The sequence below is a fragment of the Petaurus breviceps genome, unplaced genomic scaffold (assembly GCF_028583685.1).
Source record: "Petaurus breviceps papuanus isolate PSGF00001 unplaced genomic scaffold, PetGlider_PUasm1.0 90842, whole genome shotgun sequence".
Lineage (NCBI taxonomy): Eukaryota > Metazoa > Chordata > Mammalia > Diprotodontia > Petauridae > Petaurus > Petaurus breviceps.
Genome location: NW_027187358.1, coordinates 923605 through 945850, shown reverse-complemented (window position 1 = coordinate 945850; position 22246 = coordinate 923605). Strand labels below are relative to the sequence as shown.

The window sequence follows — 22246 nt, the reverse complement described above, 5'->3', positions numbered from 1 at the left end:
TGGTTTTAGGTCTGAAACTTCACTAAGTCAACTAACCATCGGGGCTGACTGAGAAATACCCAGGCTTCCCCTATCAATGTCTTGTTAGACAAGATAAATTTAAGGGAGTATACTTCTGGCTAAGTTTAGGATACATATGATAGATCAGTGAGTAGTAAATATCTTTATGACCTAGTACATAGCTGCTTCAAACTACTAAATTCTATAGGTGCAGCTGACTACTGAAGGAGAGATAAGTATTTTGCAAGGGCAGGCTGCCCTTGAGCTGGAGAGAAAGTGCCTGAGACAGAGTTTTGAGGCTAGGGAGAAATGTGATTTTGGAAGTGGATGTGATTTTGGAACGGAGATCCAAGCACAGGCACCCAGGCACCCCATCAGGGGCTCCTCGCGGAGGGAAGGTGACAGAGAGGAGGAGAGGGTAAGTGGGAGGGGGAGAGGGGGAAATGGAGGCTAGGGTGGTGTTAAGTCTTAAATTCAGGTCCATAAGTAGGGGAGAAAAGAAGTTGGAAGCAAGGAAAGAAGAGGGCATAGGAGAGGAGAGAGAAGGAAAAAAGGAAAGAAAGAAGGAAATTCCTTCTTTTATTAAACATTGACTATATGCTAAACACTGTACTAAGTGACAACCTACTAAGAAAGGCAAAAGCCTCTAATCTCAAGGAACTCACAGTCTAATGGGAGAGACAGAATGCAAACAATGATTTACAAACAAGCTATATACAACATACATTGAAAATAAATGGACACTAGAATTAAAGGGAATCAGAAAAGTTTTCCTATGGAAAGTGGGATTTTAGCTGCAAACAGGAGAGGCTGGGGGGAGGGCCAGATGAGAGAGAGCATTCCAAGCATTAGGACAGACAGGGATATTACAGAGAGTGAGGAGATGAAATGCCTTGCTTGAGTAACACCAAGAAAGCTAAGGTTACTGAATCATGTAGCATGTGGCAAGATGTAAGGTATAAGAACACTAGAAATGTAATGAGCAATCTAGGTCATGAAGGGCTTCTAATTAGTGACCTACCAGTTTATGTAACAGCAAAATTCTGATGAGGGAAGGAGGACAGAAAGAAGGGAGGGAAGGAGGGAATTTGTTTCCTCAAATTGGAATCACTAGTTTATGTGATTAGGAGGGGAAGTAAGCCCTGGATTGGCATCAGGAAGACCTAAGTTTAAATCCTAACTCAGGTGTGACCCTGGGTAATTCACTTCACCTCTGTTTGCCCTGACAAACAGTCATAAAATAATAACACTTACCTCACTGTGCTGTTATAAGGATCAAAGAGAACCTTATATGTAAACATGTTTTGCAGACTCTAATGTAATATATAACCGTTAGCTATTAGTATTATTAGCCATTATTTATACTTTATACATTTCTATAGTCAGCTGAGGTTCTGATGTTGTATGAATGGCTTTCTTCTTGTAAATGGTTTCCCTTTGAAAGACTGGTCTTCTTTCTTCTATCTGTTCTATATTTAACCTGCTACTTCTTATGGTCACATACATCTACCAAATCAGATACCGATTTTATTTTTGTTTTTTCCCTACCCTCTTTCCTTTTCTATTTAAAATCTTCTTGATCAAATTTGAAAGATTCCAAGAAAATATATCTTTTATTGGTCTTTGTTTAAGCACATTCCATCTCTGTCCATGGTCTTAATTGTTCCTGTATTTTAAGCTTTGTATCAGAAATCCAAATCTTGATATCCATCACAATCAGCTTCCCAAATCTACTCTTCTTTCCTGAAGCCTCTAATTTCAATTGGCAGCAATGATGGCAATGCCACCTGTTTCCCTTGGGTATTCTATTTCTTGTCTAGGATATCATATTTCCTAACAGAGTTTTCTCATTTTTCCTGGTGGTATCATTTGCCCCCAAATGAATCTCCTGTCTTAAGCAGTGATTAACAGGAAACTCTTAATCATATTCAAGGTACATGCCCTGAGAAGACAGCAGATACCTCTATTGATTGGTGGCCAAATAATACCAAACTCTTTTAGTCTGGAAGATTAGCTAATTATACAGTATATAGATCCACTTACTTTTAAAATTCATCTGGGACATGTGAAACTGACAATAATGTAAATCAAGGCACTTTCTTCATAGCACCTGGTGGTTTATGTTGCCAGGTGAACTGAAAAGGGATTTGTCCCTGCCCTCTGAGATATATGACTCCATTGATATATTTAGGCCTTTGAACAGTGGCATTCCCAAGACTGCCAGCTATATTCATGGTCAAGAGAATATGTACTCCAGGAAGCTGGGTGGCACAGTAGCTAGGAGACTGACCCTGGACTCAGGAGAACCTGAGTTCAAATCTGGCCCCAAGACACTTGACACTTACTAGCTATGTGACCCTGTGCAAGTCACTTAACCCCATTGCCTCTCTAAATAAAAAAAAAAATTAAGAGAATAAACCCTAGCTATCCCATATCCTGAGGGCTCATGAATATTTAACTTGATTATTAACATTTCATGGCAGCTTAAAGAAAAATGGAAATACATTTTATGGTGAGCCAAGAATTCTCCAGTGGCCAGTATGTTCTCCCATATAAGATGCACAGAGGGGGCTTGGACTAATTTTGTTTGTTTGTTTGTAACTCCACTGCAAGCAATCAGTTTTCTCTAGCACAAGGAAAGGCCAGTCCTCTAATCGTGTTCATTGTGTTAAATGAACATTGAGCATTCAGGAGCACTGTGTTCATTTCTCTCTTCTGAAGCTGGAACTGCCAGAAACATGTTGTCATATGTGTCATCAGGTCAACAGTGAGGGTCCATCATAGTAAGAATCTGCTGTGTGAGCTGAACTGGCAAGCCCCAGTCAAAGAGCTTTTCCACGGAACTTTGCCTCACCTCCATGGCCATAACTAGAGCAAAAGCTATTTCCAGATTCCAGACCATCTCCCCAGGAAAGAAAACAGGGAGTCATTAGAGCTGAGGGAAGATTTCAAAAGCAGGGCTATTTAAAAGGAAAGGGATGAGACAAAGCAACAGTAGTCACAGAATTTCAACAAAGGCCTTTTTTTCTCTCTCTTAAAATGACGTAAAAGCTCTGTTTCTCACTCTCCTCTTAGACTGAGAAACACTCAGGAATTTATTGTGTGCATCTAACCCATTTAAGATGAGCATGCCTGAAGCATTTTCAGGTAGTTTATTGAAATCAAACTTAAAACTTCTTTCGGATGTTGTTTTTTTTTCACATTAAAGAGAATTTACTTTCCAAATGCCTATTTTTTTTTCATTTGAAAATCTTGTAACCCTTAGGTTCTTTTTCAAAAGTGTTTGGTCAGACTCTGATTAAATTACTCCTATGAGAAAGTACTCACCACCTCTTGAGGCAACCCAACCTGCATTCAAATTCAGCCCCAGCCACTAATTAGCTGTGTGACCCTGGACAAGTCACTTAACCCTGTCTGCCTCAGTTTCCTCATCTGTAATATGAGCTGGAGAAGGAAATGGCAAACCACAAGAAAACCCCAGGTAGAGTCACAAAGAGTCAGACATTACTGAAAAGACTCAATAGCAAAACTATTAGGTGTTTTGTTTTCCCTGACATAAAGCCTAGATTTGCTTCTTTGCAACTTCCTCTGTGTGTGTGTGTGTGTTTGTGTGTGTTATTTCTGTACCAACAAAGACTACTCATCTAATTGTTATATTGGAAAGGATTGATAAGACAATTCACACTAAGATGTGACTGACTAATAAAGACTTACTACCTCACTCTTCCTATAGATACTTGCATCTTGCCCAGGGGAAATGCTTTAATCAAAAGGAATTTCTATTTTTGTGGTTAGTTACTACAACATGCTGGTAAGGGGGATATTAGTGGAGAGAGGGCACCTCTAGATGCCCTTGAAACCCTACCAGTATAGAAGCCAGGGGATTTAGTTATCTCTACCTCCTGCCCCAGAAATTGTCTAGAATACTCAGTGACATGGGTTACAAAGTGAGCTATGGGACTCAACAGAGATGATTCCTGGAAAGTGAAGTGAGATTATGGCTAAAATGACGATCATTACCAATATCCCTGGAAGTATTCATGAGAACATCCCACCTTCCTGCATCACCTCCTCCAGGAAGGCAGTCACTGAATTATGAATAATTGGCCAAGTCTTGTGCTCAGAAAAGTCAATTAGAATAATCCCCTGGTTGAGGAAGCTACAGCTCAGCTTTTAGAAAGTTCAGACTATCCTTCTTATATATATGACTGTGAAATTGCAGAATGGGTAAAAAATGACACTGTTTTCCTTAGCTACAGGAAAGTTCTTTATTTGTACCTCTGCTGATTATTCAATAGGCTGCAATGCATTTTCTTAATAACTTGGAGCTAAACCATATTTTCTGGTCTTTGCATTACGAATTGCACATCCTCATGAGACCCAAAATACAAATAATAAATGACTTGAGAATTACATGGTCTTCTAAGACTATATCTTTAGGGCAATAATGTTAACAAACTTGGATAAACTATTTGCCTGACCAAATTGAGTCTGCCAAGCTATTTCATCAGCTGAGTTAAATAAAATATAATGGAGCTATAAAAGCATGTCATTATAATGAAACTATCATCATCTGTTATTGATTTGTGTATTTTGCTTATATAGTCATCACATGAGATTTAATTCCTCAAAGGAAATATTTGAGAAAAATATATATGTATATTAAATATATATATATATATGATTTGTGTATGTATCTTTTATCTTTTTGATGGGCTAACCTCATGCCAAATGGCAAAGTAGAAGTGGAGGAAATAGCACTCCACTGCCCTGTATACCCTTTTAGTGCCCTCATATGCCATGCTATCACATTTACTATCTCTGGACCAGCACCCTCTACTGTCCCCAAGCTACCCAGGGCTTATTTTTTAATTATTATTACCCATGGTCTGCTCTTCCTACATCTACCTATTTAAAATATAGCTATTCTGCATCTTACCCAACAAAAGGGTCTCTACAATTTCCCACAAACCCAAAACAATGCCTCTGGTAAACTAAGTCAGATTGGCCTTTCCTGATCCCATGACTTTTTTTCCCTCCCCCCACCCCAGGGATCTCATATGTCTCTCTAGAGACAATGCCCCCATTTTTGTTTAACCCCAAAGAGTGATGCTAACAATGGGAGTTTCAGGTCAGGTAGGAGAAGGTTCCAAGTCTAGACTGGTAGAGAATGTATATTTGGGTAAGTAGTTCTACCTCTTAAACTATAGTGACTATTATTGTCTAAATGTTAAACCAGACTAGGTCTTTCTTCCTTAGTAACACACTTTGGATTACAGATAAGTTATCTCAAATGAGATAATATTTGAAAAGAACTTAGCACTGTGGCTGGTACATAGTAGGTGCTTGTTCCTTTCTCTTTCTTAGTCTAAATTTCCTCTTGTTTCAAATGAACAGATTCAACTAGATACTCTCCAAAGTTCCTTCTACCTTTAAGACTATGTCCAGGATTCTATATGACCCTGTGTTTTAACCCTCTCTCATTGTGAAGCTGCCTCTATAAAGGATATTTTGCAACATTTTCCTTTTGAATTTTAACAGGCTTCTTATTTCTCTGAGCATAAATACTTCAGGAAAACAGATATGATCAAAGCTGAGAATATATTTAGTGTGTCCAGCTGAAATATGAGTAAGCTATAGCTAATAATAAAGATGATATATTTTTGACATCAATATCCTGTGATTTACAATGTGTCCTATAAGATGGACTATGGACTTGAGTCTAAATGAGGGAAGACGTGAAAGGAAGCAGTGAGATAGCACAGAGGGTGGAGGACTGGTTAACGAGTCAGGAAGATCTCACTTCAAATCCAGCTTCAGACACTTCACTGAGTGACCCTGGGCAAGTCCTTTAACTGCTGTCTGCCTCAGTTTACTCATATGTAAAATTTATCTGATAATAGCAGCTGCCTTCTATAGTTGTGAGGATCAATGAGATAACATTTGCAGAGTGCTTTTTAAACATTAAAGAGCTGTATGAAAGCTAGATATCATTGTTATTATCAAGCCCTGTGATAAGCTTTGGATGCTTTGAGACTAGACCTGAGGATTTCCATTTCCTTTATTTGTTCTTCAATTTGCATTGTACTTATTTTCTACAAAATAAGAGAAACCACAATAAGACAATAATAACTGACTACTTTGGTAGCTTTTTAAGGTTTTCCAAATGCTTTGCATGCATCCTTCACAGTCACTACTTGAGCTACATATCACTGCTATTGCTATAGGATTTTACAGTTTAAAAACATTTTCATCATAACAACTTTCTGCATTAGATAATGCAGATATTACTAGTTCATTTTACCTATGAGAAAACAGAGACTTAGAGAGCCTAATTGACTTACCTACAGTAGTATGGCTAATAAGTGATAAAAAAAAAATGGAAGTTTGATTCAAATACAAGACTTCTGATTCTTGAATCCAAGAGGGTTTTTTTTTTGGGGGGGGGAAGTAAACAATACTTCCTCACTATTCTCAAAGAGTTATTTGACTTTATTAATTTTTGTTTGAGAAATAAGAAAAGTTTCTTAAGAATCACTAAGCATTTATTGATTGCCTACTAAGTGGCAAGTGGATAGAGTGTTGGGCCTGAAGTCAGGAAGACCTGAATTCAAATCTAGTCTCAGATACTTACTAGCTGTGTGACCCCAGGCAAGTCACTTAATTCTGTTTTCCTCCGTTTTCTCATCTGTAAAATGAGCCAGAGAAGAAAATGGCAAACCACTCCATGTCTTTGCCAAGAAAACCCCAAGCAGGATCACAAAGAGTCAGACACAGCTGAACAATTTAACAACAACAACAACAATGCCTCAGGCATTGTTCTGGGTACTGAGGATATAAAAACAGAAATGAAAAAATCCTTGCTCTCAAAGAGCTTACCTTCTATCATAGTGGACGATTTTTACTCATATAAGCATATACAAAATAAATTCAAAACGAAGACAGGTAATTTTAAGGAGAAGCACCAGCCAGGGTTACCAGGAGAGACCTTGTGTAGGAAGTGACACTTGAACTGAGCTTTGAAAGAAAAAAAGACACTGTCAACATTATCCTGAGACCAAGATGACAAAACTGTTAAAATCCAGCAGCTCCATCTGCCATTTGTAGTGAAAAATCAACGAAATTACAAATAAACTCAGTCAATCAACAAGCATTTATTAATCACTTTCTATGTGCCAAACACTGTGCTGAATGTTGGGAGTATTTAAAAAGAAGAAAGCAGTAACAATCCCCACCCACAAAAACATATAGAAGTTAAATGATTTGTTCAAAGTATCCAAAGTGAGATTTGAACCTAAGTCTTTCTAGCTCCAACTCTAGTACCCTATGCACTATCCCGTGCTGCCTTTCTTTTGTGACTAGCATACCACTTTGCTACTCTAATGTTCAAAGAGGCTCTTAGAGGAGACAGGAGACAGGTTTTTGGGTGTTTTTTTTTCCAGAAAGAGCACAAGAAAATGCAGCAGAGTAAAGGGCCTTAAAGAAGTCCTGAACAAATATTCAGGCAAGCAAGAGGGAATTGGAGAAGCTCCATTTTGGATAAGTGACTTGAACTCTTTGGGAGTGAAGGCCCTATGTTGATATAAGATACTGTTGTTAGCATCAAATAGAAACAAGGAGTTAGCACTTGAGCAGTTGGAATTGAATTATCCTGCATTTGGACAAGGAAGGAGAATATTAGAGTGGACCTTGGCATGTCTGATGACCTTGCTAAATCATGACTCCATGCTGGTCATGTTGAGGAGCAGAGCAGAGTTGTTCCAGTTTCTGTTTGGAAAACTGACCTGATATCATCCTTGGCTTGTGCTCATTCTCTTCTTGCCACGTGTTCCCAGAAGAGTGAATTTTGATCATTTTCCCTTTTAATTTGAAATTGTTGTTTTTAATGTGCAGGCTGAGTACTGAGTCATTTTAAAGTGTGTGTGTGTGTGTGTGTGTGTGTGTGTGTGTGTGTGTGTGTGTGTGTGTGTGTACTTTGCATTTGAATTCACTGAGTTGTTCATGTCTGGGTACTCAGTCTTTAATGAAAAAGCTAAAAAAGCTGCTTTTCGGCAGAATCCCCTTTATAGCCTTTCTAGAACCATAGAAATTGTTTTCAGTTGCCAGGTGCACATTATCATGCAAGAGGGCTTAGATAGATGATAGATAGATGATAGATAGATAGATAGATAGATAGATAGATAGATAGATAGATAGATAGATAGATAGATAGATAGATAGATAGATAGACAGACAGACAGACAGATAGATAAAAAGAGGGCTAGCTCTGGATCCCATCCAATCCCACTTCGGACCTTGGAGAAGTTTCCCTGGACCTCAGTTTCCAGAGGGAGCTGGATTTGAAATCTATTGTAAAATTAAATCCATGATGCTATGCATTGATGAAGTGAAGACATAACCAGGAAACTTTATGTCTTTGGTCTGTTATTATTTAAAATCTATTCTTTCCCTGGGAGTGTTGCACTACAGAATTTACGCTTCAAGTGATGCTTATTTTTTTCTCTTTATTTTTTCTTATCTTCCTCTGCTCTAGTATCCTCCACAGAGTGTCCTCTTCCAACCCCCCTTTGACCTCTATACATCTGTCCCCCTACATTCATTCTTCCAAAATCATTAAAACAATCATCTCCCTTTTCCCCACTCTCTTCAGGGATCAGTTCTTGTGGTTCAGAATTTGTTCTTGGTTCCTCCTTGATCTTTATCCATTCCCCCCCACCCCCCATGCCTCTAATTTATGTGGCACTTTAGCCACAGTAATTCCCTGGATGTTTTAATCCTATATCTACCTTGTCTATCTATACATAGGCACTTGCATGTTGTCTTTCCCATTATGCCTTGAACTCCTTAGAAGAGGACTGGTTTGGTTTGGTTTGGTTTTGCTTTGCTTTTACTTTATTTGTATCTCCAGCAGTTAGAACAATGACTGGCACATAGTAGGTGCTTAATAAATAATTTTTGATGACTAAGGTCCACCTTCATGTATGAACCAATGATGTTTGTTAATGAGGGGGTTGGATTCCCTAAGGTTCCTTCTAGTTATAATTATCTCTGATTTATGATTCTGTGGAAAATAGGAACTAAACCTATTATTCCATTGTATACAAAATTCCTGAATGAGGAAACTCCTTTTACCAATTGATATTGGCATCTCCTCTGTAACTTATATCAGAGTTGACTAGAAGCACAAAGAGGTTAAGTGAGTTGCCCAGAGTCACACAGGCAGCAAAATAGACTCAGCAAATACTTCTATATAAAAACAGACCTAACACATCATTACTTTAACCTGATGATTCTCATTCTGGGTTATATGTGCCTATTTTCAAGGGTGCTATGAAATTCTTAAATTAGTATCATCTAATTTGTTTTAATTTTTAAAAACTGTGTGCCACACAATACTTTTAAGTTTAAAAAGGTCCTAAAATTAAGAGACTCTTCAAAGTATTTCATAGTTCCCCAAGAATTTTAGAATCCCTGATATATCTACAGCCTCAGATTTCCCTTGTGCTATCTTTTCTAAAATGGTTGTATCAAGCAGAGCCCTTTACATGGTTCATTTTTTTCTCACAGTATTTCTGAACAGGGTACATGGTTTATTCTTAGAGTCAACCATACCAATAGAGGGAAAGAGGAGGGCCAATAATTCCAAAAAGCAAGAAATAAAACAATTATTTATAAGTGGCTTTCAGAGAAAGGAGAGAGAGAGAGAGAGAGAGAGAGAGAGAGAGAGAGAGAGAGAGAGAGAGAGAGAGAGAGAGAGAACCAGCTTGGAGTTAAAAAAAAAAAACTTGTCTCAGATAGTTTATACATTAGATGATGGTAAATGATGGACCTAAAGGTAATGGAGCTATCCATTTTACAGATGAGGAAGTTGAGATTAAAGGCTGTTCTATATGCCCTGGGTAAATCATATGAAAAAAGTCAGTACTACACTGAGGAGTATATAGGCTATCTACACTGACCAGATTCATCAGGGTTCAATGTTCCACTTTTCTTTTACAGTGTATACCTTGTCAAAGAAAAATTATTTCCTTGAGACCATATAGTTAATCTAAGTAGATAATCAGCCCTAGAATGGTTATATTAGGATTCCTGGATTAGGTGCTTTATTTCTGATAACACTATCTCCCAATTAATCGTCTTTCCTGATGTATGTATGTAGCAATGAAGTAGAAGCAGGATGCTAATGTCATTTAAACAATCTCACGTATGTTATAATTTGCCCTAACTCTTGGGAATAACTAATTATGTCATGTTGTCAATAAGTATTGTTTTGTATTATACGCATTGAGGAGGAGGAAGGGAGGGAGGGGGGAGAGAGAGAGTGAAGAATAAGAGGGGAGAGAGAAAGAGAGAGAAAAAGAGAGGAAGAGATAGGGGGAGATAGGACAAGAAAAAAGAGAGAGAAAAGGAAAGGAGGGAGAGAAGGAGAGAGAGGAGGCAAAGACAGTCTGACAAAGTAGATAGAGTTTTTCTTTGAGTCAGGAAGATCTAAATTCAAGTCTGTGACACATCCAGCTTCACTGTTTCCTCTCATATCAAAGCCCTGAGAAGGCTGTCTTTTCTATAATTATGTATGACCATGGGCATTCCTCTCAGCTTCTCAGCACACTCAGACAGCTCTCTAAAACTACAAGTTGTAGAACTGAATTGAAAAAGGGAGTTCTCACCCCAGGAATTCTCTAAAATACGACATCAGGGCTCTAGATCAAAATATATGTATACACATATTTAATACCATTTGAAATAGTACTGATATTCTGAATAGAACTTTATCCTTTCTTGAGATCATAGGAAACAATTATTCTAAGACTTTTTGTATGGGAAATGTTATGTTAGTTCTGTTTACCTAGTGGAACAATAGACTGCCCTTTTGGTTGTTTGTGTAGGATGGGTTCATCCTTTAATGGATTAGTACAGCTGAACATATGGTACATGCCCCATTATTCTATGCCCTGAGCCACAAAAGAAAGACTGGAAGTCATTTTAAGCACTCTTGGTGCACTACAGTTGGAAAAACATTGAAATCTTTGGCTGATTCACTACATGGATTTGGATTTGCATATGTTTCCAGTTTCATAAAGCAGTATTTGAACTGAAGATTTGCAAATTGCATACCATGCAACTCAGATGAATAACATTTGCCTAGTCCAAACAAACCAAAGACATGCTTCATTCCAGTGGGAAAAGGTGAGATGTAAGTTAGAGGCTGCCAGATGTTAGAAAGTCACAAGGAGAGAAGGGCAAAAAGGTCAGAATTCTTGTTAACCTACAGATATGAATGCCTTGCTCAAACTTATGTTCCCTAAGAATCACTCAGTCCCATTTATGATACAGTGAATGGCTTGATTCCAAAGAATTCATGTTCGGTCACCTTTGATGGAAGAGGAAGAAAGGGCACAATAAGAGTGTTCCATAACATTAAGAGCCCTCAACTCCAGGATTCCAAAACTTATTTTCCCTGACCATCAGTGGTCCCAAATTCATTGACCCTACTTCTAAGCCATAGAAGGAGGGATGACAGCAGTCCTCTGAGTCTCAACTGACATGGATTCTAGTTTTTGCAATTCGATTTTACTACTATTACTACTACTACTACTACTACTACTACTACTACTACTACTACTACTACTGCTACTACTAGCTGGCTAGCTAGCTAGCTAGCATTTATTTAGAACTTACTATGTACCAGCCACTGTGCTAAGTGCTTTATAAATGCTATCTCTTTTTATCCTCACAACACCCTTGGGAAGTTGGTGCTATTATCCATGTAATAGTTGAGGAAACTGAGACAGGCAGAGGTTAAATATTTGCTCAAGGTCACAGAATTAGTATATGTCTAAGGCAGGATTTGATTTCAAGCTTTCCTGACTCTGGGTCCAGCATTCTATCCACTGCACCACCTATAGTCAGAGCACAGTTGTAGGCAGAGAAAAGATAAACAATGAAATAACGCCCTTATTATTGACAACACTTAACAACTAATTATATATGAGAATGAGAGAGCCTGTAGAGTCAATACTGGTTTCACTTTTGCAAATCTCTGTAATCAGAAGAATTGTGATGCCCTCAAAAGAAATAGGCAAGTTTTCAGGCATGACAGATTTGGGGATGGGATAAAATAATGAGTTTCCTTTGTATGTGTTATGTTTGAAATGCCTATAGGACATCTAATTGGAAATGCCCAGTAAGCCATTGACAATGCAAGATTGCAGCTGGAGAGAGATTAGGGCTGGATGTGTATAGACTTTAGAGTAGTGTGTGTATGTGTGTGTGTGTGTGTGTGTGTGTGTGTGTGTGTGTGTGTGTGTGTGAAAGCTGAAGCAATGGATGCTGATGAGTCCATTAAAAGAGTAGTTAAAGAGAGAAAAGAAGTGGACCCAGGTCAAAACCTTGTAAACACTCGTGATTAAAGGATGGGCATGAATGATAATCCCTTAAAATAGATTGAGAAGGAACAGTCAGACCAGCAGTAGGAGAATCAGGAGAATATTTATAAATATATATAGGAGAATATAAAAAAGTTGTTCAACAATGTCAAAAACTTCAGAGAGGTAAAGAAGGATAAAACCAGAGAAAAAGGCCATGAGTTTTAACAATTCTATATTTATTGGTATTCTTAAATGATGGATTTGAGGATGAGGCAGAAAATGGAAGAAAGACAATTGATACAGAGGTAGGGAACCTTCAGCCTGGAGGCCACATGTGGTCTTCTAGGTCTTTGGGTGTGGCCTTTGGACTAAATCCAAGTTTTGCAGAACAAATCCTTTTATTAAGGGGATTTGTTCTGTGAGCTTTGAATTCAGTCACTGAGCCACACTTGAGGACCTAGAGGGCCACATGGGGCCTCAAGGCTCCAGGTTCCCCACTCCTGGATTAGGAAGTCATTACAGTGATCCAGATGAATAGCTGTAAGAACCTACATTTAGACAGTGGTGATGAGATTAGGAGACATATCTAAGAAATGTTACAGGGGTGGAATTAACAGGCCTCAACAACTAAGTAGATATGGGAGGCTCACCAAGTTAGGTAGCTCACTCCAAGGGGAGTGACCAACATGGAAAGATATCCTGAACACATGGTCCTACAAGATAAGAAGCCAAAAGACAGGAATGGTCAGTCTAATGAGCAATGCCTGGCTTGGGCTAGTAGGCAGAATTATCTTCAGCTCCATAATGTGTGTATTGTTCATCAACACCTTTCCTATAGGTTGTCTGATCCTTTCTTGACTTATTATGTCTTGACAGATTAGGTTCCGTATTCTATCCTCTAAGTTACTAGCAAAAATTAGATTATTTCTCTGAGGCTAGTGGTACTGTAACCTATAATGTTCTCTGGTAATAAAGTGCAAGAGAGACAATTAAGATTCTTGTAGCTTTGTTCTTTCTCCTTGGTCCTCTGTAATTGTTCTATGATAATGATATCATTTGTGCCCTCAATTATGTGAGAATGAATATATACCAAGAAGAAAATATCATTGGGCTAGATTAGAAGCTTGTTGCTTCTCTTTTCTCATTCCTTGCCTACCCTCCTCTTCCCCACAATGATTTGGGGAAAGGCTTTGTTCTGACCCCATGGTAAACCTCCTTCAAAGAGAATGAGTTTAATGCCTTGAGCTCCATCTGTCATATCCTGCCTGAGGCAGGTCTGATTCATGTTAGTCATTAGCAGGGGCACTGAACCTGGTGCAGTGAAACTGGGACAATGTTGGGGGTTGTTTGAAATAATGCAACAAAGACAGGCAATTTTGGTACTTGAAGGTCTGCAGTACACAGAGAGTCAAGAAAGGTCTGTTACTAGAGTAGGAATTCACGGCTGAACATGTATGCTATACCAGGAAGCCAGAACACAGGAAGGAGCATGGAGTTGACTCTTTCCTTCATCCAATCTGATTCAACCACGCTCCTGTTTTTTACTGCACCTGGTCATGAGCAAGGTCTACTAGGACCTCTTCTGATTTATCCATCGCTATCACTTTGTACAGTCATACACAATTCAGGATAACCTGGAGTAGACAAGAAATTAGGTAGTCTCTGAAATGTTCAACATTTCCTATCACATCCCTCAATCAGTTTCTTCATCAGTAAAACTGGATCATATAACATGACATCATTCTTAGAATGGATTCAATAAACATTTCAATGTTGATCAGATTCCTAATGGCTTCTAGGCTGTTGGGAATATAAAAATGCAGAGTGGCTCAGCCCTGCCCTCAAAGAGTTTATATTCTATAGGAGGTATGTATGGAATGTGATAGACACAAATAATAATTCACATTTACATAATGCTTTGAGGTTTGGAAAGGGCTTTCCTCACAACAACCCTGTGAGGTATGTAGCAAATTTTTATATTCCCATTCTACAGGTGATTAAACTGAGGTTCTTAGAGCTTAATTGACTGTCTCATATACACATAGGTATTAAGTGTCTGAGGTAGGATTTGAATCCGGATCTTCAGGATTCTTTCTATTCTACCACACTATCTCTCAAGCATATTACATGGCACAATAAGATGGTATAATAGAACAGGAGAAGGTCAGACAACGTACTCTGGAAAAATTGGAGGGGAGAGATAACTAATAATAGCCAACATTTATGAAGCACATTTTTTCTGTGTTCTGCATACATTATCTCATGTACCTTGCTAGTATTCACATAATGTTTTAAGGTTGACACAGTGCTTGAAATTTATTGTCTCATTTGATTCTCTCAACTCTACTGTATGGTAAGTGCCATTATCATAATTCTGATTTTATAGATAAGAAAACTAAGGTTGAGAGGTGGGTTAAGTGATTCATTCAGTAAATTTCTGAGGCAGAAAAATTGAGATCTTCCTAACTCCAAGTCTAATGGTCTATCTAGTGTACCACCTACATAGGCATTGAAAGCTGGAGTGTGTGGGAGAGATCACAGAAAGGTTTCATAAGGAAGATGATGCCTGAAAATGGACCTTGAAGGAGAAAAGGATTTTAACTGGGAGAGATGAGGAGGGGGTATAATCTAAGTGTTAAGGACAGCATTTGTGAATACGCAAAGATAGGCGAGGGCAGGTTGAAATCAGGGAAATGCTAACAGTACAGTCTAGCTAAAGCATAGAAAACATTAAGGAGAGTCATGTGAAATAAGGCTGGAAAATGGGTTGTGGGGCACTAGATTATAAGGAATTCCCCCCTTTTTTTTCCTGAGAAGCATTATGAGGTTCTGAATGCAGAGAAAGGAATAGAGGCACTTCAAAATCAATGAAATATCATTTTGGTGATCAAACTCCAAGTTTCCCAGTGCAGATTCCAGTAAATTCAGAACTCTGAGACTCTTAGTCACCTTACTATCTTTTTAAAGCATAATAATGTGCAATATTTATACAAAAATTCCTTTTTTGACATTTGGTGACAAAAAGTAATTGTGCATCTAGCAGCAAAGGGTCTGGCAATATGAAAATGGCAAAGAAATGAAAAACAGGTCCTATAGGATGCAGCTGTGATGTCAGTCAAACAATAATCATTCAGTTCCTACTATGTGCCATGCACTGTGTTAAGCACTAAGGATACAGGAAAAAAAAAAAGACAAAAGACAGTGCCTGCTCTCAAGGAGCTCACACTATAATGGGGGAGAGAACATGCAAACAGCTATGTACAAACAAACCATATGCAGAATAAATTGGAAATAGTCAACAAAGGAAAGGCTTAAATTAAAGGGTATTAGGAAAGGCTTTCTATATATAGTGGAATTTTATCTGGGACTTGAAGGAAATCAGGGAAACCAGGAGGTAGAGATGTGGAGGGAGAGAATCCCTTGCATGGGAACAGCCAGTGAAAATATTGGAAGTGGTGAACACTAATGTCCCATTGATGGAGCCCTGAACTAGTCCAACCATTCTGGAAAACAAATTGGAACTATGCCCCAAAAGCAATGAAACTATATTGGCCCAGTTGGCCCAGAAATACTGATATTAGGTCGATACTCCAAAGAGATCAAAGAAGATGAAAAGGGCTCATATGTAAAAAAAAAATGTATAGCAGCTCTTTTTTGTGGTGACAAAGAATTGGAAACTGAGGGGACATTTGTTAATTGAGGAATGGCTATATAGTTATGGTAAATGAATACAATGGGGTACTATTGTACTATAAGAAATGATGAAAAGGGTGGTTTCAGAAAAACCTGGGAAGAACTGTATGAACTGATGCAAAGTGAAGTGAACAAAACAAGAACAATTTATGCAATAAAAGCAATATTGTAAAGATGATCAACTTTGAAAGACTTAGTAACTCTGAACACCATGACCAACCACAATTTCAAAGGTCTCATGAAGAAAGACGCTATCCAGAAAGAGAACTGAAGATTATTGTCTTCTCTTTCTTGTTCTGTTGTTTTGGAGGTTATTTTGTTTTTTGTTTGTTTGGGGGAGGAGGGATGGCTAATATGAGAATTTGTTTGCATAACTATACATATTGATGATGTTTTTTCTTACCTTCTCAATGAATGGGAAAGGGGAAGAGTGAGAGAATTTAGAGTTGGGAATGAAATAAAATTGAATTTAAAAAGAAAAAAGATGGATTGTCTTGTTTAAGGAATAACAAAAAAAGACCATTTTCATAGGATTGTATAGTACTTGTGGAGTGTAAGTTATAAGAATATTGGAAAGGTTGTAGGGAAAGAGAGGGCAGGTCATGAAGGATTTTTAATGTTAAAAGAGTTTATCCTTGAAGTGATAGGGATCCTGATAATTGATGACAGAAATCACTGAACTTGGAAAGGACAGAAAGAGCAGAATGAACAGTAATAAGTCTTGAGAAGAATTAAGAGAATTTTGATAGTAGTAGCTAGGCAACATGACAGATTTTTTTTTTTAATGAGTAAGATTATTATGTTCTTCAGCCTAAGTCTTACATAACTTGACAGCCAAGCTATTACATCACCATTCTCTCCCTAACTACTGTAAGTTGAACTGGTCATCCCCATGGTGGTTTATCTACATGGCATTGCATTGGCAGAGACATGGAAATATTGACCATTCTGTCAGTGTCATTGTGTGGATGGATTTGAATTCTCCATGTTTTTAGGAGGATGTTGCAGTGTATAGGGTGTGATTTGGTGAGGAGTTTGGACCAAGGATTAGATGAAGTAACCTCTAAGATGCCTTTCAATTATGAAATTTTATATGGTTCTATGACTACGAATGATCCATGACATCAGACACATTCTGCCTTCAGAATTGTGCTGTAACAGTTTTGTTCTTACAACTTAGAAGTTTTCCAAGAGGATGACCCCATTAGGTGAAAATGCTGATGAGACGATAGCATAATTTCTAATTATATTACCTTGCTCTGTGAACCCATATAATTGCTCTTCTTGTCCCAGTTGTTTTCTCTGCAAATGAGATCTCATGCCATTGCACAGCACCCCAGTGAGGTAAATAAGTAGATATTATTTTCTCCATTTTACATATAGGGAGACTGAGGCCCAGAGTTGTAATCACTTGCCCAAGGTCACACAGCTAGTTAATTGATTGACTTGAATGCATGCTTTCTGAGTCCTAGCACAGCTCCCTGTTTATAGCATGCTGCCAAAAAAGAACTTTGAAATCCTCGATCTTGGGCATTACACTGACATTAACAGAACTGATAGGTACCTTAGAAGGTGTCTGTTCTAATTTCCTCATTTGACAGATGAAAAAACTGATACCCTGAGAGGTGCAGGTAAAGTGACTTGTCCAACATCACAGTCTACTTAATGGCAGGTGATTTGAACCCAGCCCTCCTCACTCCTACTCCTTGGCTCCTTTCATTCCATCATAGTTGGTGTGTATAGTCAAAAGTGACTATCTAGAGATACCTACAACACGACAGACATCATTGGGAAGTACAGGCTCTGAGTGACTGGTTTTCTTCTCTTCCTTTTCAGACACATTTGCAAGCAAAGTGGCAGCCACACAGGACCAATACGCAGATGCCTCCATCGGCAATGTCACCGGCAGCAATGCAGTGAATGTGTTTCTGGGAATTGGTGTGGCCTGGTCCATTGCTGCCATCTACCATGCAGCAAATGGAAAAGAATTTGAGGTCTCCCCTGGCACACTAGCATTTTCGGTCACTCTCTTCACTATTTTTGCTTTCATCAATGTTGGGGTACTGCTGTATCGACGAAGACCAGAAATTGGAGGTGAGCTGGGTGGGCCCCGGACTGCCAAACTCCTCACATCCTCACTTTTTGTCCTACTGTGGCTCTTGTACATTTTCTTCTCCTCCCTGGAGGCCTACTGCCACATAAAAGGCTTCTAAAGGAACAATCAGATATAGTAAATTTATATATATAAATATATATATATATAAAGATATATGTATAACGAACAGAGGAAACTGACACTTGTCATGTCCACTTACCTGCTGATGGAATGCAGTTCCAAGAGCATACTTTGTACTAGGGCAGAAGTAAGAAAACAACAGAATTCTTATCTCAAGGAGCGCCAACATGTTGAACACGGCATGGATGCAGGGCCATCTTTGCAACTCTACCTAGAAGGGTGTACTCTTGAGATTGATAGACTACTTTGTTTTTGGGTTTTTTTTTTTGGTTTTGATTTTTTAAAATGACTGATCTAAGTGCAACATGGGCTTTCAGTTATCAATTAAAATCAACCAGATTGGTTTTTTTTTAATTAAGCATCTTGGCAAAGGAGGGATATGGAAGAGGAAAAGGGCAGGGGGGGGTTTCATTACTCTATTACAAAACACCATGCTTAACTTAAGAACTTATGCAGAGGCGAATCTGTTTCCCGGAGAAAGCATGTGAGTATATAGTAAAGGAGGACAGGTAAAGGTTTCTGGGTTCAGATTATGCCCTAGCCACCCAACGAGGAGGCACTCAGCCATCCTCATATTAATGGTCCATTCTTATTCAGGAATTACAAAGACAACCTTTTATGGTTCTCAAGAAAAAAAGAATAACAATTTGGTCTTTCTCTCTTAACTTCTTAGCCTGACTACCATTAAAATAGCCCTTTCTACCACCCAGTGCCCCTAGCTCCCTCCTCCAGTGTCCTTCCCCCACCAAAATCATAATGATTGTTATTGTTATAACATTCCAAGAGCACACCATTCTTTTCCATTTGCATATCACAAGCCTCCATCCAAATCATCTGTCCCTCAACAGTCTCTTTGTGGCTCTCACAAGGACTGTCTTGTCAGTTTTATTTTTGGTAACACCCATGCCCTACACAATCTCAGTGTAGTCTTTTCTGAACATTTGCTTCTTCTTCATACTCCTGTTAGGGAACGTTGTTCTGATACTTTTTACACTGTGCATGGATTGAAAAAAAAGAAAAAATAGGAAAAAAAAGAAAAAATCTGTATATAGGATAGTATAACAAAAACTGTAATCCCATTCAGCAATGTTGATAGAACATTGAAAACATGAATGAAAGGGGTCTTTTTTGTTGTTGTTGTTTTCACCTAATTTGTTTTATTTTGTGATTTAGTCTGATTATTTTGGGGCAAAGGGAGAATTTTTTTTTTCTTTCGTGGATCTGCACATCAATTTCTAAGAAGCAATAATTGACTGGGAAGTTATAGCTATTGTTGGGTAGCCACCAAGCAAATCTCAAAACATATCTAGATCATCCTCAGTCTGTATGGAACTCAGAACCAAAGCACGCAAAAAATCACCAAATTACTTTGATGAGAAAGACAATATATAGATCAACAAGTGAGATGTGCCTAGGCTTTGAAAGCATATGGTTTTTCCAACAGTATTTATTTCACATTCTTTCTGTCTGGCACAGATGGCAGGTGATACTCAGGGGAGGAGGCAAGTCTTGTTTGGAGTTTAGTTCTGACTTTGGGTTTGGTTTTTTTTTTTTTTTGAAAGGCTAGGTTAAACTCTGTTTTCTTTTCCATGTGTACCACCCTGTACCTATAGTCCCTGGTCAGGCAATAAAGTAAAAGTGACCAGTGAATCTTTTAAAGGGTACTTCCTTTATATCTCACTTAAGACCTAAATTATTCAGTAAGAAGTTGAGAGGTTTTAGTCCTTTAAGTGGAATAATTATTTTAGTTTCAAAGAACCTAGGGAAGAAAATTATGTTCACATGAGTGCATGACCTTGGCTAGGCATCACTGATGGTTTTACATAAAGAGACACCCTCAGCCTAGGAAATTACTGATCATTTGCATCAGTCCCAAAGCATTAAGATAATAAACCTTGGATGTATATTTGTTAAACTTTTCCCCCCTCATCCTCACTTCACTGTTCTTGTCAAAATGATGTAAAAGGGAGCCAAGATGGCAGAGCTCCTGCTCCAACCACTTCCAAAATGATATAAAAGTAAAAAAAAACCCTCACAGACACAATTCTACCTTGAGGTCACTTAGATGAACTCATCTAGAAGAAAAGGAAAGAAAGAAAGGAAGAAAAAAATCATGGCCCAAATTAAAGGAACAAGAATTAGTTCTAGTTAAAAAAAAATGTCAAGCAATTCTTAACATAGCTCCAAACAAGGCCTCCTTTTCTGATCTGAAATGGAAACATGAATTTAGAATAACTCCTTATTTATAACTTGCTGAATCTGGCAATCAATCTACCAGTTAACAAGCATTTATTAAGCAATTACTATTTGCTAGACACTTAAACCAAGGGTATGACAGGATAGTATGCGAGTGTAGATTCATGTTGGAGATTCAAAGTAATGAGATGATCCAGTTCCTGGTTTTTATGGTCAGAACCAGACTGCAGCCTCCCCTATACCCTTCTGTCCTTATCAATAAGAGACCTATTGCTGGTACCTGACAATCAGCAGGAAACTCAAAGGCAGCTGCCTAAATACAAAGCTAAAATAGAAACTGTCAACTAATGATAATCCATATATGTGAGTTGTTTAGTCAGTTAAAGATTCTTTGCACACCTTTTTAGCCATATTTGGAATGATCACATGCCCATAGAGGATTTTCACAGAAAAATATAATGAAATCTTTGTCGATTTCACTTTCAAAGAGGTGAAGTGTTTTGTTTTGGGGTTTTCTGGGTTTTTTGTTTGGTGGTTTGTTCGTTTGTTTTTCCTTTTTGTTTCAGTAGGGAAAACATCAACACTAGAATCTGATTGTTCAGGGTTCTTATTAATTATTATTATTATATTTGTGTAAAGTTATTTCATTTAGTTTGTTTGATTCTTTCATTTTGTGTGTATTGTGCACAGATTTAGGAAGAGAATGTTCTTCCTCATAAATGGTACACATCATTGACACAGACAAATAAAGTTTCTAATTGTTTCTGATTTAACTGGTAGTGACACAGCATGTTCTATATCAAATGCTTTTTCTCTTATCATTGTCCTCTAGTTCTTCCTTGTTTATTTTTTTAAGATTTGCAGAAACAAAAACTGAGGTGGTACTATGCAAATGATGGAAAATAGAATCCCAAGGTTCAGTCTCTCCCAAACGATAGTCATTGGGTTGTTCAGTTTCTAATGCCCTAAGGTAGCCCACTTGGATATCAAAGTAAAGGGTTTCCTAAGGGGAGTTATAGTGCTGAGCAAAATGAAGAGAAAAAGTAATAATTTTACATTGTTCTATTTTAAAATTTGTTTTTCTCTTCCTATTTGTCATCCTATTATAGCTACATTCTGTCTACAGCTAGGAATGGCATCCATGGTTCTCTGGTCAATATTCAGAGTGTTATCTCAAGTCAATCAGGTCCAATTAGGCTGATCAGAGACTTTACATCTCAAAGTCTCCCCAGGGACATTTGAGTGTATAGTCTTCAACATCATGCCCTTAAGCTGCCCTTAATTTCATCATACAAGCTGGTTAGAAGGAATGATTCTTGACGAAGTGAGTAAATACAAAGAAAGTTGTCTTGATCTGTACATATTACCATCAGAAAGCTGGGAAACTTGGATCAAGAGAAGCAATTGTGAGAGGAAATGGGTAGGCACCTGAGGTTTTCTACTTGTCTGGAAAGTTCATTCGTATCAGAAAATTTCTTTAACCCTGCTGGTAGTCATTGAGCTAGCACTTTTTACTTCTAACCTCTCTCCAATTCTCTTGTTGGGCATTTTCCATAGCAATGTACTGTTGCAGTTAACATTCATTTTCCAGGTAATAGAAACAGCACATGATTTGAGTAGATTGATAGGGTCAAAGAAAATGGCATGTCTTATCTCCTATAACCTCAATCCTGGTTTAAGACAATATTTAGGACAATAAGTCAACCCTTCTCTCTTTAAATAGTTTATCCTTAGTTACAGCATAATTCAATAA

The 22246-nt window shown here is 38.0% G+C and overlaps 1 protein-coding gene across 3 annotated transcripts in view; it reads left to right on the top strand.

The window, feature by feature from the left end:
* SLC8A1 (solute carrier family 8 member A1) overlaps positions 1 to 21266 on the top strand; it is a 429157-nt gene extending 407891 nt beyond the window's left edge. For all 3 annotated transcript variants that reach the window (XM_069071576.1, XM_069071577.1, XM_069071578.1), the window contains one exon: positions 17898 to 21266. In XM_069071576.1, the coding sequence (XP_068927677.1) occupies positions 17898 to 18274 (377 nt within the window). In that variant the 3' untranslated portion in view covers positions 18275 to 21266. The remainder of the gene's footprint in view (positions 1 to 17897) is intronic.
* Positions 21267 to 22246: the final 980 nt, after the last annotated feature.